This window comes from Scyliorhinus canicula, chromosome 24, assembly GCF_902713615.1.
Source record: "Scyliorhinus canicula chromosome 24, sScyCan1.1, whole genome shotgun sequence".
Classification (NCBI taxonomy): domain Eukaryota; kingdom Metazoa; phylum Chordata; class Chondrichthyes; order Carcharhiniformes; family Scyliorhinidae; genus Scyliorhinus; species Scyliorhinus canicula.
In genome coordinates, this window is record NC_052169.1 from 3,439,016 (window position 1) to 3,460,621 (window position 21,606).

Consider the following 21,606-nt stretch of genomic DNA (forward strand, 5'->3'; position numbering starts at 1 on the left):
TTGCGGCATTAACTCATTTACCTTATTCCGAATACTACGAGCATTCAGGTAAAGTACACTTCTGTTGGCTTTTATACCTGTTTTGAATCTTAACACCTTGATCAGTAGCCTCTCCCCGCGCATGCGCAGTTGGGCCGGTGCCAACCAGCGCATGCGCTGTGGCCGCCCTCCCCCGCTGTGGCCGCCCTCCCCCGCTGTGGCCGCCCTCCCCCGCTGTGGCCGCCCTCCCCCGCTGTGGCCGCCCTCCCCCGCTGTGGCCGCCCTCCCCCGCTGTGGCCGCCCTCCCCCGCTGTGGCCGCCCTCCCCCGCTGTGGCCGCCCTCCCCCGCTGTGGCCGCCCTCCCCCGCTGTGGCCGCCCTCCCCCGCTGTGGCCGCCCTCCCCCGCTGTGGCCGACCTCCCCCGCTGTGGCCGACCTCCCCCGCTGTGGCCGACCTCCCCCAGGGGAATGGGACAGTTCAGCGCCAACGTTTCAGCGCTGCCGTTTCAGCGCCTGGACGTTTCAGCGTCAAAAATTTCAGCGCTGTCCGTTTCAGCGCCAAAAATTTCAGCTGGCCAGCGCTCATTCATTCACAGGTCACTTTACAAGTGCAACGAGATTAACAGGGGAGCCAAAAAGCTGCAGTGCAAAGGTGGTGACACAGGTATACTTAGTTATAACACTTAGTTATTTGGCCTTTTTTGGAGTTTTATTACTGTGTGCTAAGTGGTGTGCAGAACCCAGATACAGAAGCCTCACCCCCAAGGTCTGCTTAAATGTCATGTCTCAAGCTTTTAAAATTTGCTTATCTTTAAACATGGGGATAAAAATCCCATGCTCTTTAAACATAGGGGAGAAAAAGCTGAAACTGTCAGTGAGAGTTTTGAAAACCCTCCGTTGAACTACATGTCATCTGGTGTAGGTTAGAAAACAATTTACCATCTGCTCATGCGGTTTCAATAATCAATAATCAATTATCACTCCCCCCCCGTCCGCTCCCCCCCCCCCCCCCGGTCCGCTCCCCCCCCCTGCGGGTCTCCCCCCCCCCCTGCAGGTCTCCCCCCCCCCTGCGGGTCTCCCCCCCCCCCCCCCCTGCGGGTCTCCCCCCCCCCCCTGCGGGTCTCTCCCCCCCCCGCGGGTCTCTCCCCCCCCCCCCCCTGCGGGTCTCCCCCCCCCCCCCCCCCCCCCCTGCGGGTCTCCCCCCCCCCCCCCTTGCGGGTCTCCCCCCCCCCCTTGCGGGTCTCCCCCCCCCCCCTTGCGGGTCTCCCCCCCCCCCCCCTTGCGGGTCTCCCCCCCCCCCCTTGCGGGTCTCCCCCCCCCCCCTTGCGGGTCTCCCCCCCCCCTTGCGGGTCTCCCCCCCCCCTTGCGGTCTCCCCCCCCCCCCCCTTGCGGGTCTCCCCCCCCTTGCGGGTCTCCCCCCCCCCTTGCGGGTCTCCCCCCCCCCCCCCCCTTGCGGGTCTCCCCCCCCCCCCCCCCTTGCGGGTCTCCCCCCCCCCCCCCCCCCTTGCGGGTCTCCCCCCCCCCCCCCCTTGCGGGTCTCCCCCCCCCCTTGCGGGTCTCCCCCCCCCCCCCTTGCGGGTCTCCCCCCCCCCCCCTTGCGGGTCTCCCCCCCCCCCTTGCGGGTCTCCCCCCCCCCCCCTTGCGGGTCCCCCCCCCCGCGGGTCCGCCCCCCCTCCCAGGCCCCGCCCCCCCTCCCCAAGGGCGCCGAAGTTCAGCTTGCCCGGGGCGCCAGCAACCCTAGGGCCGGCGCTGTATTCATCCTATATCTCCCGTTGTTTCTACTCTGACTAGCACGTGATCCCGGGATCACTACCTTCGAGGTCCGATTTCTTAACTCCCTTCCGAGCTCCCTGTATTCTGTTCTTAGGACTTCATCCCTTTTATTTTTAACCTATGTCATTTGTACCGATGTGTACCACGACCACTGGCTGTTCACCCTCCCCCTCCAGAATGTCCTGTAACTGCTCCGAGACATCTTTGACCCGAGCACCAGGGAGGCAACATACCATCCTGGAGTCTCGTTTGCGGCCACAGAAACGCCTGTCTATTCCTCTTACCATTGAATCCCCTATAACTATTGCACTGTCACACTTATCACCCCTCCCCTCTGCAGCAGAATTAACTGTGGTGCCACGTGTTTGGCTGTTGCTGTTTTTCCCTGAGAGGCCATTCCCCTCAACAGTATCCAAAGCGGTATATCTGTTCTGCAAGGGAATGACCACAGGAGATTCCTGCACTACCTGCCTCGCTCTCTTGCTCTGTCTGGTGGTCACCGATTCCCTTCCTGCCTGCGGAGTCTGAGCCTGCGGTGTGACCACCTCTCTATACGTGCTGTCCACAATGCTCTCCGACTCGCGGATGCTCCACAGTGTCTCCAGCCACCGCTCCAGCTCTGAAACTCGAGCTTCCAAGAGCTGTAACCGGAGACACTTCCTGCACACATGCTGACCCTGGAACTATCTCCAGCCTGCCACATTGAGCAAGAGGAGCAGACCACTTGGAGCTGTCCTGCCATGATTTATTCCTTTAAATTAAACTTTTGAAATTGAACTTTAGAAAGATGTTTTTTGTGTCGGGTTATATCCAATCTCTTTTATACTATTTAATTAGCTTTATCGCTGAGTATTTATCTTGCTTGATCTGACAGCAAATTAAAAAGTTATTTAATTAAAATTAAAAAGTTATTTAAATCAACTTAAAAATAGTAATTTAAATCAACCCAACATATTTTTTGAAGTGAGATTAAAAAATTAAAAAATAGTAATTGAAATCAACTTAAAACTAGTAATTTAAATCAAATTAAAACTAGTAACTCCGCAAATATTCAAATTTAGTCCAGTCTGCCTTTCAGCCAATCAGGTCACAGTCTCCTGTGATGTCACCGTACCGGGTTTTTTTCAATTTGAAATAAACAAACAATCAGCTGTCCCACCCGCAGCGCAGTGTCCCGCGCAGGTCCGCTCCTCCCTGCAGCGCAGTGTTCTGCGCAGGTCCGCTCCTCCCTGCAGCGCAGTGTTCCGCGCAGGTCCGCTCCTCCCTGCAGCGCAGTGTTCCGCGCAGGTCCGCTCCTCCCTGCAGCGCAGTGCCCTGCGCAGGTCCGCTCCTCCCTGCAGCGCAGTGTTCCGCGCAGGTCCGCTCCTCCCTGCAGCGCAGTGTTCCGCGCAGGTCCGCTCCTCCCTGCAGCGCAGTGTTCCGCGCAGGTCCGCTCCTCCCTGCAGCGCAGTGTTCCGCGCAGGTCCGCTCCTCCCTGCAGCGCAGTGTTCCGCGCAGGTCCGCTCCTCCCTGCAGCGCAGTGTCCCGCGCAGGTCCGCTCCTCCCTGCAGCGCAGTGTCCCGCGCAGGTCCGCTCCTCCCCACAGCGCAGTGCCCTGCGCAGGTCCGCTCCTCCCCACAGCGCAGTGCCCCGCGCAGTGTCCCGCGTAGGTCCGCTCCTCCCCACAGCGCAGTGCCCCGCGCAGTGTCCCGCGTAGGTCCGCTCCTCCCCACAGCGCAGTGCCCTGCGCAGTGCCCTGCGCAGTGTCCCGCGTAGGTCCGCTCCTCCCCGCAGCGCAGTGTCCAGCGCAGTGTCCAGCGCAGTGTCCAGCGCAGTGTCCAGCGCAGTGTCCAGCGCAGTGTCCAGCGCAGTGTCCAGCGCAGTGTCCAGCGCAGTGTCCAGCGCAGTGTCCAGCGCAGTGTCCAGCGCAGTGTCCAGCGCAGTGTCCAGCGCAGTGTCCAGCGCAGTGTCCAGCGCAGTGTCCAGCGCAGTGTCCAGCGCAGTGTCCAGCGCAGTGTCCAGCGCAGTGTCCAGCGCAGTGTCCAGCGCAGTGTCCAGCGCAGTGTCCAGCGCAGTGTCCAGCGCAGTGTCCAGCGCAGTGTCCAGCGCAGTGTCCAGCGCAGTGTCCAGCGCAGTGTCCAGCGCAGTGTCCAGCGCAGTGTCCAGCGCAGTGTCCAGCGCAGTGTCCAGCGCAGTGTCCAGCGCAGTGTCCAGCGCAGTGTCCAGCGCAGTGTCCAGCGCAGTGTCCAGCGCAGTGTCCAGCGCAGTGTCCAGCGCAGTGTCCAGCGCAGTGTCCAGCGCAGTGTCCAGCGCAGTGTCCAGCGCAGTGTCCAGCGCAGTGTCCAGCGCAGTGTCCAGCGCAGTGTCCAGCGCAGTGTCCAGCGCAGTGTCCAGCGCAGTGTCCAGCGCAGTGTCCAGCGCAGTGTCCAGCGCAGTGTCCAGCGCAGTGTCCAGCGCAGTGTCCAGCGCAGTGTCCAGCGCAGTGTCCAGCGCAGTGTCCAGCGCAGTGTCCAGCGCAGTGTCCAGCGCAGTGTCCAGCGCAGTGTCCAGCGCAGTGTCCAGCGCAGTGTCCAGCGCAGTGTCCAGCGCAGTGTCCAGCGCAGTGTCCAGCGCAGTGTCCAGCGCAGTGTCCAGCGCAGTGTCCAGCGCAGTGTCCAGCGCAGTGTCCAGCGCAGTGTCCAGCGCAGTGTCCAGCGCAGTGTCCAGCGCAGTGTCCAGCGCAGTGTCCAGCGCAGTGTCCAGCGCAGTGTCCAGCGCAGTGTCCAGCGCAGTGTCCCGCGCAGGTCCGCTCCTCTCTGCTCCCGGCTCTCCTCTCGCTGTTTGAAACACTGAAACTCCTGGCTCTCCTCTCGCTGTTTGAAACACTGAAACTCCCGGCTCTCCTCTCGCTGTTTGAAACACTGAAACTCCCGGCTCCCCTCTCGCTGTTTGAAACACTGAAACTCCCGGCTCCCCTCTCGCTGTTTTAAACTCTGAAACTCCCGGCTCCCCTCTCCCTGTTTTAAACACTGAAACTCCCGGCTCCCCTCTCCCTGTTTTAGATACTGAAACTCCCGGCTCTCCTCTCGCTGTTTTAAACTCTGAAACTCCCGGCTCCCCTCTCGCTGTTTTAAACATTGAAACTCCCGGCTCTCCTCTCGCTGTTTTAAACTCTGTTTTAAACTAAAGTCGGGCCATCCATACTTGTTTGACAATATCTGAAATACATTGCATTCATTAGAATTTTATGTATACTTTATACTTGAAGCTCTGAGTAAACTATTATGCCCTGCTCTTGTACTGATAGAGAGAGGTTTACTGCCAACATTCCAGACTCCTAGGGCAGCAAGGCAGCGCAGTGGGTTAGCTCTGCTGCCTCAAGGCGGCAAGGTCCCAGATTCGATCCCGGCCCAGGGTCCCTGTCAGTGTGGAGTTTGCACATTCTTTCCGTTTCTGCGTGTGTTTCGCCCGCACAACCCAAAGATGTGCAGGGAAGATGGATTGGCCAAGTTAAATTGCCCCTTAATTACAAAAAATGAATTGGGTACTCTAAATTTATATTTAAAAAATATTCCAGCCTCTTGTTGTCTGTAAAATCTCAAACACTTTGACCGGTTTGCTACTCAAATATTTTCCCCAGATGTCTTTACGGGTGAGGTGAACAATGGTGATCAAATATCAAATTTATTTAACAAGGGTAGCACGGTAGCACAGTGGCTAGCACTGTGGCTTCACAGTGCCAGGATCCCGGGTTCGATTCCCGGCTTGGGTCACTGTCTGTGCGGAGTCTGCACATTCTCCCTGTGTCTGCGTGGGTTTCCTCCGGGTGCTCCGGTTTCCTCCCACAGTCCAAAGATGTGCAGGTTAGGTGGATTGGTCATGGTAAATTGCCATTTGTGTCCAAAAAGGTTAGGAGGGGTTATTGTGTTATGGGGATAGGGTGGAAGTGAGGGCTTAAGTGGGTCGGTACAGACTTAATGGGCCGAATGGCCTCCTTCTGCACTGTATGTTCTAAGTAGTATAACCAGCTACCCTTAAATTATCCCAAGATATTATTAAATGATCCCAAGATTCTGAATACTATCTGAGTCGATGGAGCCAGTCACTTTGTGGGTCCGGTTCTGAGTTTCGATTTCCTCAGGGTCATCGTTGTAAAGGTGGGTCTTGCACACTGCTTTCTTACATCTCTGGTCAGTCGTCCAATCTTCTAGATCAACTCCACGCCAAATCTTTGCTGGTGTGTGTTTTGGGGGTCCACCTTTATCTCCTCCCTCCACCCCGATGTGCCTTTCCAGAAAGTTCCCTGGCCTTCAGCTAATGAGGTCTCGGGCGTGGGTCGTAATACCCAATGGAATTATTGATGGCCGTTCAGTGGGACACCAGGGACCCATCCTGTGGTGTCCATCACCGGCTGTATTGTCTGCACGTAACGTAACCTGGTACCATATAAGGTTATGGCGGGAACTCTGGGTGCCAGAAAGTCTAGCTCGATCCGGGTCACCCAAATACCCAGACTGGTATTGTCCTAGTGAGGTTGTGATACAATATTCTTCCTCCTCCTCCCTGCAGGCTACCTGGATGACATCGCTTTCCAGATTCCAAATTTCTTAAATATACTGGGTACTGACACACAGCGGCTCTGTCTGTGTGCGCACGTTGGTCCAGATTGACACCTATGAGCTTCCCTTCTTTCTCAACCACCTATGTTCAGGCCCCACCATATCCTATCCACATTCCCTCTTGAATGACTCCCATATTTTCTGCCTCAAGGACTCGCGACCCGACTTTGTTTTTTGATATCACGGGGATTCCTAACATTGTCCCTAGTACTAAACCCCGCGGTTCCTCTCCAACTATCATTGATCAGTTGTCATAATTGAGAGTTAGTGACATAGGGGTTTCTCCGGGGCAGGTGCTCGATCTACTCATCGCTGATCTATCACGGGATCTTCCCCCTGCTGACCTGGTCGAGGTTCTCTCTTAGCTGCCCGACCATCCATTTCCCATAGACACTGCGCAGGGTTTGGTTCTGTTGCCTAGCATCATCCTCCACCCTCCCTTTGACCACCTGATTGACAGTTTGGGCATACCCTTCTCGCACAGCAAACATAAGGCTGCTGGCCTTGTCCCTGGCCGAATCTCCCTCTGTATCCTGCTGAGTGTTCTCATTCAAACTTTCCAACGCCTGTTTAACCTGTCGGGTGAAGACTCTGGGCTGGTTGTCCAAATCAAGCCAAATCAAGCATGTTAATTGTGGATATCCCTGCACCGTACGCAGTTGCTAAATTGTCTAATTGCAACTTGCCTCTTTTCCTGAGTGCTGTCAGGCGGAATCTTGCATCTGGGGTCCATGGGGGTACGATCGGGGGCGGGGGGTGAACCCGGTGGAGCTGGAAACTGGGTTACGCACTATCACCAGAGCAAAGGGCAGGACTTTGTTCCAGGTGTGGTTGTTTTGTTGGACGGTCTTGCGGATTGTGTCCTTGAGGATGCGGTTCATCCTTGCCACCATCCCACTGGATTGAGGAAGGTACACAATGCGCGCCATCTCGGGCCTTGTGTCTCAGTTCTCCCTTGTGAGCATATTTGTCGGAATTGTTTTGGGCACGGACTATACAATTATCGACATAGTGTCGTATGTCCTGGTTTATGTCTGGCCATCAGCACAATGTGTTCACCCGTGATTCCTGTCCCTTGGTGGCCCTGGACATGGTGATTTTGGTACATGATTTGGTTCTGGTCCCCGGTCGGGGTTTGATGGACTAGCCCGTCGTGTACAGTGATTGTATCCTGACGTTTGTCCAAGGAAGTGAGGTGTGCTCCCTCCTGAATTTGTTTCAGATCTTGGTCAGTGCTTTGAACCTGTTTACGGTCTTCGACCTTCGTCTGGCTGACGGTCACAGCATCGATCTGTTCGGTAATGAGGGGTTGCTATGGTTCCCCCTTCCGGGCACCCTGCCTTGCCAATGTATTCCCAATTGGGGAGGTCTGCTTCAATATGTGGAAGATCACCTCCTCCAGACCAAAACCAGGGCGGAACCCCTTAAACTGCTGAAAGAGCTGCTGAACCTTCTCACTCTGAATCAGGGGGTGCTGGATGTGAACCCCATCCCACAGAATGGAGGTTTGCCTATGACTTCCAGGTTGACATCCACTGGGCTACTTGTTTGCAATAACACTTGACCATTAAACCTCTCCTTCATTTAGGTATTAGCCCCCCCCCCCCCCGTGCATAAAAATAGTTACAGCTGATGGAAGGTGCGTACACGTCACAGCCTGTCACCTGGCAGATCAGCTCGTGAATCCTTCTGCTGCATCTTGCTGTTCTCCATGGGAAGAATCAGAGGTTTTCTTGCTGTTAAATGTATTGAGGGGAATCACAAATGTTGGGGGCTCCACAGGGATTGAGAACCGTGGACTAGGTTTTGTAATACAGGAGGAGATGCCGTGAGAGGGGGGGGGGGATTTCTGAAGGACAGGGCCAATGGTCATTCAGGAGGGACATACATACATACAGACGGACAAAGAGCCAACGTTGGAAAGCTGTACAGGATAAACACGGGACTGGAATAGATTGGAGAATTGGTAAGGCAAAACTTCAACGGATTTGTAAATGAGGGAAAAGCATGTGAAGTTACTAGGAAGGGATTGATAGCATTCCCATTGCTTCTAACTATGGTGGAGGGTGGGTACCATTACTGTCATGCCATGCATGATGGACTGCATTCCTGTAACATCATGGGGGCTAAGGTGGGTGAGGGGCTGGCATGGGCAGCATTCCTGTAAAACTGCAAGAGGGGCACCATTCATTCTTGAGCTCTGGACCATTGTTATGAACATACAGTGCAGAAGGAGGCCATTCGGCCCATTGAGTCTGCATCGACCCACTTAAGCCCCCACTTCCACCGTATCCCCGTAACCCAATAACCCCTCCTAAACCTTTGGTCACTAAGGGCAATTTATCATGGCCAATCTACCTAACCTGCACATCTTTGGACTGTGGGAGGAAACTGGAGCACCCGGAGGAAACCCACACAGAAACGGGGAGAACGTGCAGACTCCGCACAGACAGTGACCCAGCGGGGAATCAAACCCGGGACCCTGGCGCTGTGAAGCCACAGTGCTAGCCACTTGTGCTACCGTGCTGCCCTCTGATTATGATCTGATATTTTTTAAATTTGACACATGAAATTTAAGACTCATCAGATTTGAGGATCTGGTTGTTTGTCAACATTGGTAGGTTCGTCCTCCATAGGGATAAACCCCCAAGTGCTTCTGCTTGCTCGCCTGGGTGAGTTGAAATCTCTTCCACTAATTAGGGATCAAGGAGAGAGGATACATAGTCCAGAGTCGAAGAGACCAGGGTAGGGCTGGGTGCGAGGCTGAAGGAGGCAGCGGGATGAGGCTGGACAGTGACTTGTCGATAAACACAGAGATCTCCATCTAAGTAGGTCGGGGCAGGAGTGAGGATACATTAGGGCTCAGCATGGGAACAGGATTTTGGACAAGCTTTTCTTTGAGCAGGATGGGACTATAGAGGTAGGAGGTTAGAAAAGCACAGTGAACATCATTTTGAAGACAGGCAAGTGTGAAATTAGGTAAGGTTCTAGAGCTGAAAGTGGACGATCTGGGTGTGAAGTGGGTGGTGTTAGTTTGGTGGGGGGGAAGTAATGTTTTTAATTAGTTGTCTTTTTCCACTCGATTTGACGTCAGACCAATCTGTGATTAATGTACAGTTAATTTTTCCGATGACTTAATACTGTGCTAAATAATTCATGTACTTTGAGTCACAAATATATTCTGTGAAGTGACGCCAGGAGCAAATATTTCTGGAGGTGAGCAGATTCATAGTCTCCCCGAGCAGAGGCGGCAGATAGTACAACCAGGAAAAGCCTAGCTTTAATCCCCAGCCTGCGCTGAATGAACTGATCACAGCTGGTGAACTGCTGTTGAACTCAGGAGGGTAAAAATAAGTCTTGGGTGCCAATTCCTGAGTAGTGTCCAGTGGAAAGTGTGCATGTTAGATGAAGGCGATATCAAATTTGATTGTGATGCTTCCTATGGTAGAATGACCCGTTGACCTTCACTGCTGGGGCTCGTGCCTGAAGCATGGCTACCTGCTTGAAGTGTCAGAGGGCACTTAATGTCCTGTCATGTTGTAGCAACATCCGTGGTTGAAAAGGGGAAAAGAAGGTTGAAACGGGGAGAGGGACGTACAACACAATTATATCCAGCTGTACTGCATCTTGCTCAATCTGTTTACATTGGATTCTAGTGTTCAAATCGGTGTTAATAACCTTAAATTGGACTGACTGGGCAGCCAGAGCGACTGCAGTAAGCAGGATAAACTGTGTGATTTCTTTGGAAACAAGATTGAAATGCTCAGGGTTATTTGTAAATTGGCAAATTGAGAGATTGGGAAAGTTGGTTAGAAAGGTGAGCCTAGGGCAGCACGGTGGGCCAGTGGTTAGCACAACCGCCTCACGGCGCTGAGGTCCCAGGTTCGATCCCGGCTCTGGGTCACTGTCCGTGTGGAGTTTGCACATTCTCCCCGTGTCTGCGTGGGTTTCGCCCCCACAACCCAAAAATGTGCAGAGTAGGTGGATTGGCCACTCTAAATTGCCCCTTAATTGGAAAAAATAATTGGGTAATCTAAATTTTAAAAAAAAGAAGAAAGGTGAGCCTGTGGGGAGATTATTAGCTTAAATTGTGGAATAAGTTCCCAAGAAAGGGCATTAAATGGGGTCAAAAGGCGTTCTGGAAAAGGAAAGGTTTAAGGGGTGCAGTGCAGAGGAGGGGCTGAGGAATGTGGTGGATACTGGCATTGGAGGATGTGGTGACAAGCTGGGTGGGTGGAATGATCTCTAGCTCGTCTGTGAAAACAAGCCTTGCGGTTTTTAATCTAACGCCGTGCCACTTTTAACTTCCATCTCTCTGTTTTGCATTGACGGCAATTTAGAGGAGTTGTGGACTTGTGCGATTTGCCGATGTTTCCAAGGCTGGTGGATGACCGGGCCGCATGTATTTGTGTTGTGACTATGCTACCAATTGAACCACGGTGATTCAAACTGTGAGAGACAGGCAGAAGCTAAACTGAAATAAATTGTCCAAATAAACAGACTGTGTAAGCAGGAGTCACAGATACCAGCTCTGCATTGAAGACAAGATTAGATTAGAAAAGTGGCAGTCTCCTGGGGGGAGAGGGTTGGTGGAGAGATCAATTCAGTGAGTTCGTTCAGGAGGGTTTTGGCTGAAGGAGTGATGTATGGATATGAGAGAGTGCACAGTGGGTGAGGGGCGATGATTACGTTTGACAGGACCTTCCCGGCCTGAGAAACTGATTATCTGACAGAGTTGCTTGATTCCAATGAAATTGTATTATTGGGTGATTTAAGAACCAGTAACTCTTGTTTTCTTTTCTCTGTGAAGTCATTGTCAATTCACACTCTGTGCCTTTCAGAGTTCTGTGGGCTAGACCTCGTACTTTCAGTCCCATTGATTTAGAAGGGGGGGGGGGGTGGTTAGTGATTCTGCTTAACCATCCGTAACCCCCATATCAATGACCCCTGCTAGAAAGTGCATGTCCTGGATACTGGGACTGTACTTTACTGCAGTGTCTTCCATTCTTCGTTCAGTGCCGCAGCCCATGAAGGAATGCTGTGTGGGTCTGTAGTCTAAGAATTTACTCCTTGAGAGCTGGAAAAGAAAGTGAAAAATTTGTGTGATTCCTGCTGGATGGTAGTTGGGAGCTGCACACCAAGATTGTGTTGGTGACATGTAATCGCGAAACGTAATGCAATTATGTGGCAGAACAGTCGTCCTTGAGAAGGTCACGGGATAGAGCTGTGTCATCACTATCTGTGTTTACTGTCCTCTCCTGGCTGCTGTCATTTGTCCTGTTCAAGGTCTTTCTGTTTGTGTTGTGGAGCTACCCTTCCCCCTTGACTTTCTCTTTCTGCGTATGGAGTTAATTATCAAAATATCTTTGCGCAGAATTCCACTGGGTTTACATAACACCAGTCTCTACCCTTAAAGGAAGAGGATGCCCGTGGGTTTGATGTTTGTAAACCATTTTTACTACCGCTTGAGAGTGTTGATGTGAATTTACCATTCTTGGTTGAGTCAGCTGTGGCTCAGTCGGTGGTCATCTTTCTTCTGACTTCCCAAGCCGATGGGTTCAAACACACTCACAACTACACACATTGAGGAGCTTGCAATGGAGCGGAGAGGAGCCATGATCTCTTATCTCGAACCTTGAAAGAACTGGGTTATCAGAAAAGGGTGGCAAAATGTCGGCTCCTTACTCCTGAAAGAAGTGAGACATAATATTTCAAGTTGTATACAGCAGGCCGATGCGAAGACATGCATTTATATATCGCCTTTCACAACCTCCGTAACCAATTTGCTAACATGTAAACTTCTGCAAACAGCAATGTGATAACAACCAGATAATGTAGTGTTGTTGGTTGAGCAATAATTGTTAGGCAGGACATCAGGGAGAACTCCTTTGCTCTTTTTAAGTAATGCCACGGGATCTTTCCAATTGAGGGGGCTGACGGTGCCTTGGTTTAAAATGTCTAATCCCCCCCTCCCCCCGGCGGAGTGTCAGGCTGGATTGTGTGTTCGAGTCTCTGGGATGGAGCTTGAACCCACAACACTCTGCTTCCGAGGTATGGGTGCAACCCACTGAATCAGGGCCGTCGGTGGAATCTTGTGTCCTTTTGCCCTGTTGTCACAGATTAATACCCTTGTATACGGTTTCTGGTCTTGCATTTCTCCATGATACTCCCCCACAAACCTTCCTCGTCTGCTTGCACAATGAAATATTTGAAGTTGTGCAAGAAGCTGGCATTGAACTGACTGCTCCACCTGATTAGTTACACTGCTAAATGTACCAGTTTGGGTCCAGTGCACCCCTGTCAGTTTTGACCCCTGTTAATGTTGTGCAAGGAACAAATAACGGATTCAGTTTCTGCAGGAATTGCAGTTCGGAGCTGTCTCCCCAGGTGGTTTTTAATCTCTCTATTCCTTCAGGTTTTTTTTTTGTTAGCATTGTGCATTCTGTGGCTCAGACCCCACTCCGGGGACTTGGGCACATATTTCAGGCTGCTACTACAATGCCGGTGCTGAGGGACGGCTGTTCCATCAGAGAGGCTATCTCTTCGATGAGCTATTAAGCGAAGGCCCCTGAGGAGGGTGAGCATAAAAAAGATCCCATGGGTGTATTCCAGAAGGGGCAGTGTAGAACTCCCAAGTTTCCTGACCAGTATTTATCCCTTGCGCAACATGATTGACTTCCAGATTATATGATCATTATCTTACTGTTGTCAGTGCTTGCTGTCCATAAATTGGCTGCCACACTTCCTACATTATTACAACAGCATCTACACTTGGCTGTGACACACTTCGGGATGTTCTGAGGTTGCGAGAGGTGGGATATAAATGCTAGCCTCCCTTCTTTTGCTTCATTCATTGCTGTCAGCCATTCAGTAAATTCTGAGCAGGACAGTTTGAGAATCACAATTCAGTGCATGGAATCTGGGATTAAGAAGCTGAACACCTATCTGAATGGCGATTGGCAGCGCGGGCCAGTAAATCGTCAGCATACACTATGTTCCATCCCCCCCTTTCACTATCCCATTCAACAACCCCGAACTCCTTAGACCGATGACCAATGGCTCTATCGCTAACGCAAATAGCAGATGGGACAGAGACACCCCTGCCTAGTACCCCAATGCAAAGCAAAGTACCCTGAACTCATTGTTCATAGTAACACTCATCATCGGTTCCCCAGGGGCTGGTTTAGCTCACCAGGCTAAATCGCTGGCTTTTAAAGCAGACCAAGCAGAGGGCAGCACGGTGGCCTAGTGGTTAGCACAACCGCCTCACGGCGCTGAGGTCCCAGTTTCGATCCCGGCTCTGGGTCACTGTCCGTGTGGAGTTTGCACATTCTCCCCGTGTCTGCGTGGGTTTCGCCCCCACAACCCAAAAATGTGCAGAGTAGGTGGATTGGCCACGCTAAATTGCCCCTTAATTGGAAAAAAATAATTGGGTAATCTAAATTTTTTTTAAAAAGCAGACCAAGCAGGCCAGCAGCACGGTTCGATTCCCGTGCCAGCCTCCCCGGACAGGCGCCGGAATGTGTCGACTAGGGGCTTTTCACAGTAACTTAATTGAAGCCGACTCGTGACAATAAGCAATTTTCATTTCATTTTCATTTTTCTTTTTTTAAAAATAATTTTTATTGGAAGAGTTTTTCCATACAGACATTTACCCCTACTCATTTTTAAATTATTTACAACACAATCCCTCTAGGCAAATATCCCTCCCTCACCCGCCCTCTCGCGCGCACCATTCCTCCCCCCCACCCCCCCCCCCCCCCCCCCAAGCAACAACTTAACAAACAAGGCAGCCTACAGTTTCAGACATGAGCAGCGAGCAGACTTGCCCGCGTTACAGTCGTGCATGTCCCCCCACGACCATTGCTGCCCCCCCCCTCCCCCTCCCCCCCCCTCCCCCCCCCGGGCTGCTGCTGCCACGACCCCGAACGCCTATCTCTGATCTAAAAAGTCAAGGAAAGGTTGCCACCGCCTGAAGAATCCCTGTACCGACCCTCTCAGGGCAAATTCATTTTCATTTTTCAACAACCCCGTATCCACACCGTAAACCCGGCACAATCCCAAATCTCTCTGGGACTGCCATCGGATACTCCCATTCTACCGGTCCAACACCTTCTAATGCCACCACCGTCTCCTTCCCCTCGGCCAGCGTCACAATCACATTTAGCAACCTTCTAACATTTGATAACAGCTAACTTCCCTTCACAAACCCTGTCTGATCTTGTCCTGTCACATTTGGGAAGCACCCCTCCGGCCTTGCCGGCAACATCTTCGCCAATATCTTGGCACCCACATTCGATAAGGATATGGCCATTTAAGACCCACACTCCGTTGGGTCCTTGACCTTTTTTAACCACAGGGAAATTGAAGCCTGCCCTGATGTTTGTGGTAATACCCCCTTACCTACTGCCTCCTCAAACATTCCCACCATCAACGGCGCCAACCAGTCCTTAAATTTCTTGTAACACTCCACTGTGAGTCCATCAGCCCTGCTGCCTTCCCTGATTGCATCCTCCCGATTGTTTCCTTTACCTCTTGTTCCCCCACCAGCCTCTCTTGCCTAACTCTACCCTCCTGTCCCAACCTTGGATATCCAACCCATCCAAAAATTCCCTCCTCTCTCGCTCCTCTCTCGGTGGCTCTGACCTACACAACTTCTCATAAAATTCCTCAAAAACTTTATTAATCTGCTGCGGGGTCACCATCAGCTTCCCTCGTGCTATCCCCCTCACCGCCGCCTCTCTCCAGAGCTGGCCAACCAACGTACGGCCCGCCCCACCTTCTCCCCACATTCATAAACTGCTCCCCTTGCCCCCCTCAGTTGGCACACCGCCTTCCCCATAGACAACTGGTCAAACCTGGCCTGAAGGGTCAGATCTGCATCTCCCTGGTATCTCCGGTCCACCCCCAACATTTCCTCTATCAACTTTTGGCACTCCTCCCTCTCCTCTTTGTCCAACTTGGCCATAAACGAGATCACCTCTCTCTTCACTACTGCTTCAGGGCCTTCCATACCACCACCTGCGACACTTCTCCTGTACAGTTAAATCCTACATACTCCTCAATCACCTTCCCAATCGTAATGCATTGTTGGTCCCACAACAACCCCGCGTCCATTCTGCACCCCGGCCTCTGTGCTACCCCCACTGTCCAAGACCACATCCACCCAATGCGGCACATGATCCAAGATCGCTATTGCGGAATACTCTGATCCCTTGACTCCAGCCAGTAATGCCATCCCTACGACAAAACGGTCTACCCTCGAATACACTTTGTGCACCAGGGAGAAAAACAAATACGCCCACTCCCTCAGATGTAGAAACCTCCACGGGTCCACGTCTCCCATCCCTCTCATAAGCCCGGCCGCCAGCGAGCGCGGTTGCGACCCGTCCACCTTCGGCTCTTGCACCATATTACAGCCTCCTCCTACTATTAGCTCATGGCACCCAGCACCCTCTTCACAAATCCTGTATCGTCCCAGTTGGGGCCATATACACTCGCCAACGCCACAAACCTCCATCGGCCCTGCCCAGCTGAGTTCTGATCTGCCTGACTCTGAGTCCACAATTCTTTCCAAGTAGGATAGTTTTTTAAAAACGAGTAATAATATTTTAAAGCAGAGCAGTCTTGTCTGCAGACAAGGAAGAGGCTGAAACCACCCAGTTGAAGCAGCTATTTGAAGATATTCAGCCAGAATCTGAACAGGTTCTAATTGGAGCGAAATCAATTTTTTAAAGCAAGTATTACTCTGTACCCTGCTAATCGTAAACTGGATAGAGTTGTATGTTTCTTGTTATTTCGTAGGAAATTATATTGTTGTGTTAAGGGGTAATTGTAAGCTGTTCTTTTGGGTGTGAAATTAAAAGTTTCATATTGTATTTATAATAAAGTTTCGTTGGAAATATCAAAGCCCTATTTATTCATGCAATCACTCCCAGAGCGAATCATTCTTTCAAAATAACCAAAAATATTGGGGTTTCAATACAGTTTCCTAGCCACTGCTGGGATCTGGTCTGGGATTGGCTAGTGGTAGCTACTTTATTGTTGCTCTGAATGAGTTCAGTGAACTCAGTACAGACTAGGAATGGCTCACTGGGGCCTCCCTACTCTGTGCAGTTCAGTTCCACACTTCAGTACGTAGGGCCAGTGGGGGAACCTGTTTGGTGATTGTTCTCGTCTACTCTGGATGTCGCTGTGCTGCTGCGCTGAGGTGCATATCCTCCACCATTGCGTTTATATTGCACTTCCCAAAAGGATCATTTGACCCAGCTGGTCAGTCACTAATGGTGTTTGGAATCCACACGAGAATGTGGCGCTCCGTTATACTTGAGCCGCTCACCTCATCTAGTTTGGAGCGAGAGATGTCGGCACTCACTAAGAATTCAGAGCCCCTGCTACAAACTACTCCTAACCAGCCAGTCTCACCAGGATTTTGTGGACTGATGTTGGGACTGCAGCCAGCACAGAAATCCTGCAATTGGGGTTCCCGTAATGATTGCCAGTCTGACACCGTACAGGACAATGGGGTACAGGCTCACAATTGTCCTGAGTGTGCTACAGTGATTATGAACAAACCCTAAATGACTCTAGCCGAGTGGTGAGGTAGGACTATGGTTATCAGATCTCTTTCCCATGAATTTGGAAGATGTTAAAAGCATTTCTTCAGGGCGTCTCTTGTGATGTGGCATCGAGACACAGACACTGTTCGATACGGCAGCTGAAGTCCCGAGACATTTGCTCCAAGCCTGTTTGTTCTTTAAGAGCCCATTGAGCTTCACATGATCACTGCTCACCACAGAGGAGCTGGCAGTGAAAGGTTTGATTGCCTCAGGCTGCATGTAAAGTTGCTGCCACTATTTGGTGTACGCAGCATTGTAATCAGAGGCAACTTAAGATTTGCTGCCTGTCTAGCCTGGTTGATGGGAGAGCTTTGCATATGGAGAGCAGCCAAAATGTCACAGGCACTGATGTATTATGTATGCTCTTCTGGTTTTAATGTGGGAGCTGGTTCCCACGGAGACCGGGTATGTACAAATGCAAAGGAATTGTATCATTCTCCTGTGTGTCTTGGATGGGAGGTGGTGAGAGAGAGAAACCTGAACATCACAGAAGCAGCACATACCCTGCCACCCCAGCACATCTGCGTGCTGATAATGTGAAGGGGCTTTGGGCTGACTCCACTTGGTGTTCCTTGGGTTCAGGGAGTTGGCAGCAGATGTGGGGTCCAAATAGATTTGCATTGTAACTGGACGTAAAGGAGCTGGAATCATCAGCTGATGGAGTTCCTCGACCTGGCAGCCTGGGTATCAACAGGGTGAAAAAGTGCCTCACTGTTCCTGTCGAGTGTAACCTTGTTTGTGTGGCATTTTCACACTGCGTTCACTTAAAATGGCAAACACGCCTAGACGGACGTATGAGGAGAAATTGAGTCAGTTAGGATTGCATTCGCTGGAATTCAGAAGAATGAGGGGGGAGTCTCAAAGAAACCGATAAAATTCTAACAGGACTGGAGAGGATAGATGCAGGAAGGATGTTCCCGATGGTGGGGGTGTCCAGAACCAGGGGTCACAGACTGAGGATACGGGGTAGACCATTTAGGACAGAGATGAGGAGAAATTTCTTCACCCAGAGAGTGGTTGGCATGTGGGGCATTTGCTACTGCAGGAAGTAGTTGAGGCCAAAACACACTGTTTTCAAGAAGCAGTTAGATATAGCACTTGGGGCGATGGGGATCAATGGGGGGTGGAGGCTGGACCAGGCTATTGAGTTAGATGATCAGCCATGATCATAATGAATGGCAGAGTGGGGCCCAATGGCCTTCATGCTCCTATTTTTCTATGTCTATATGAAGCAGCTTAAAGTGCTGCATAGGAGACCCATCTCACTAAATTAACACGAATACCATTTCATAATAAATTGGTGCCAATATGTAATCCAGGTGATGACATTGGTGAGAATTCACTCCGTAACCTGGCTGATGTGGCAGTTGTCTGTGCTCGAGCCAGAAATGGTCCGGTGTTGGGATTGATCCGTGGTGGTGTAAAGCTTTTCCCGGCTGTGTTCCTGGTGTTTTGTCAAAGGTTTTCATGCAGTGTCTCTGATGTGAGCACTCACATACCAGGTGTTAGCCACTCAGTATAAGTAAGGCATTGTAGAATTGGTCCTGCCACCTACACCAGGATGGATGAATTTAATTGATTATTGCTCCGTGAATTGAACATTTTCCCCTTTTGTGGTAGGTTTACGCTGCACTGGGAACCCATGTGTTACTCTCCTCTGCGCACTGAGAGAAGTTGGTCCCTCTGCAGACTGTCATGAAACATAATCCGACTCTTCACCGTGTTCCGATTTCATGTCCGTTCCCCTCTCTGGCTCTTTAGCTGTCTTCAGAGATTTATCTTCCCTGATTCTGGCCTCTTGAGCATCTCTGATTTTAATCCCTCTGGGATTGATGGCCATGCCTTCAGTTGCTAAGCTCGGGAATTTCCTCCTGAAACCTTTCCTCCACCTCCAAGATGCTCTTTAGCACTTACCTGTTTGACAAAGCTTTTGCTCACCTGTTCTGACATCCCCACCTGTGGCTTGATGCCACACATGCCTCAATATGCTCCTGTCAGGCACCTTGGGATCCTTCACTACAGTAAAGGCAATTTATAGATCCAGGTTGTTGATTCTGTGCATGGCTGAGTGGCTGTAAGGCTTGAGTCGCTTCAGCTGCCTGAAGATGAGACAGCATGGTGTCTGGCGTAACCTGCTATCGGTATGCTGCTCTCCACATTATGTCTCCTGCAGGAGACGCACAGAAACTTAGCTCTTCAAAAGTGTGGCATGTAGGCGATTGACCCATTGGTGAGACTGTATAAAAGGATGGTGGGTGGTATTTTAAAACTTTTCTTTTCTCTCTCTCGCCGCCGCAGGTGCCGTTTCATCCCACTTTGGATTCCGCCCGAGGAACGCGACATCATGGTTTGGTGGAGCGGGTTCACCGAGACCGGAGTCACATGATATCGCCTCACCGACACCAGCCTGCAGTGGATAAACATGGCAGACCCATATCCTTGCCCGTACTCCCCTCAATTCCCAGGTTGAGTTACATTCGAAAAGCACGATGTATAGTATTTTCGCGGGGACGAGTAATGTTAGGCCTGTGAAACTGATGCTTTAAACTATATAAAACCACCTGCCTTCCAATGGCTGATTTTGGTGCCGATTGGAGGGAGAACTTTCAGCTGCACCACATCGATGTGTAGCGTTCAGAGTTCCAGTGTTGTTACTGCCAAGATCATGGTGCGCAGTGCAAGTTGAAGTCTGGTCTTCCCTATCATACGTTTAAACTAACACAGCAAATATACTCAGCAACGGCAATACTTTACTTGAAGAATCAAGGATATTCTCCAATTGGCTCACCAGTGTGAATGTCAGGTTGAAAAGTAATTAACCAGTTACAGTCCCACAAAGATGTTGGTGAAAAGGGAGAAAGTAGGAATCTTGCAAAGTGCGCTTGAAAGAGAACTAGTTATCCACTGGGACCCAGCTGGAGGTATAGTTTGAAATTATTGGATCTCCCACGGTTGGGGGGCGTCAACAACAACTTGCATTTATATCAAGTATTCACAGACATAGGGCAGCAAGGTGGCGCATTGCTGCCTCGCGGCGCCGAGGTCCCAGGTTCGATCCCGGCTCTGGGTCACTGTCCGTGTGGAGTTTGCACATTCTCCCCGTGATGCGTGAGTTCCGCCCCACAACCCAAAAAGACGTGCAGGGTAGGTGGATTGGCCATGCTAAATTGTCCCTTAATTGGAAAAAATGAATTGGGTACTCTAAATTAAAAAAAAAATGTATTCACAGACATGGGGCAGGATTCTCTGACCCCCCCCTGCCGGGTTGGAGAATCGCCGGGGGGGGGGCGCCGTGAATCCGCTCCGACTCCGGCTGCCGAATTCTCCGGCACCAGTTTTTTAGCGGGGATCAAGTCGCGCCGGTTGGGGCCGTTGGCAGTGGCCCCCCCCCCCGGCGATTCTCCGGGCCCCGATGGGCCGAGCGGCCGCCCTCTGTAAAGGTCCGACGTGGAGAAGAAACCCCCTGCGCATGCACCAGAACATGCTGGCACTCCCGCGTATTCACCGGTGGGGGGGCGGTTGGCGTGGTGCCAACCACGCCAATGCTGGCCTAGCCTCCGGAAGTGCGAGGATTCCGTAACTTCCGGGCAGCCCGACGCTGGAGTGGTTCTCACCACTCTTTGGCGCCGGGACGGCCCGCCCACCGGTTGGGGGAGAATCACGACCACTGGCTAGTCCAGCATTTATTGCCCATCCCTAATTGCCCTTGAAAAGACGGCGGTGAGCTGTCTTCTTGAACTGCTGCCTCCCTCACTGGGGTCAGTCTTCATCTCTTGAGCCAGAAGGTTATGGGTTCAAATCCCACTCCCCGACCTGATCTTGTAACTTAGGCAGTGTTTTACTGATGGAGTGCTACATTTACAGTGCAGAAGGAGGCCATTTGGCCCATCGAGTCTACACCGTCCCTTGGAAAGAGTATCCCACTTAAGCACACACCTCCATCCTCTCCCAGTAACCCCACCTAACCTTTGGAAGGGGCAATTTAGCATGGCCAATCCGCCAAACCTGAATCAATGCAGTGTTGTGACCCGGGGTACAGAAGAAATTAGCATGAAATTGGGAGTTGTGGGTTTGACTGCTTGTGACCTTGGCCACTTAGATTCCAGCAGCAGTTCTGTGAAACTTTACAACACAATAACCTTTCACGTCTAAAAGCCGTGATACACAAGCCACGGAGTGCAAACTGACCTCAACCAGAGCATAATCCTTTTAATAGTGGGGGATTCTATTGCATTGTTTCTCCAAAGTTAAAGTACAGCTGACTGTGAGTGGGTGAGATTTCTTATGCTACATGTTTAACAGAGATCTGCAATTTAACAGATTCCCTCAGGAGCTAAGAACATTTTAACAAGAGTTTTGGAGCTCTGGGCATACACACGCAGCATCACACTGTCACATTTCCTAGTCACACGCAAAAGTGTTATCTTTAAGAGAAATTATTAAAATTCCTGCATTTCCATAGGGCATTTCATAACAATGGGCTGTCCAAAAATGTTTTACAGCCAGTCAAATGCTACTGAAGTGTAATCGGAATGTAGGAGATCTGATGGCCAAATTTGGGGCCAGCAAGCACCCACAAAATCACGTTTTGGACATAACACCAGGGAAAGTTCCCATGCTGCTCTTTGAAATAGTGCTATGGGATCTTTACATCTTCTT

At 51.3% G+C, this 21,606-nt stretch overlaps 1 protein-coding gene across 3 annotated transcripts in view; it reads left to right on the plus strand.

Annotated features, from left to right (window-relative positions):
- crtc3 (CREB regulated transcription coactivator 3) overlaps window positions 1-21,606 on the plus strand; it is an 84,845-nt gene that overhangs the window by 22,572 nt on the left and 40,667 nt on the right. For all 3 annotated transcript variants that reach the window (XM_038784541.1, XM_038784539.1, XM_038784540.1), the window contains exon 3: window positions 19,246-19,380. In XM_038784541.1, the coding sequence (XP_038640469.1) occupies window positions 19,246-19,380 (135 nt within the window). The remainder of the gene's footprint in view (window positions 1-19,245; window positions 19,381-21,606) is intronic.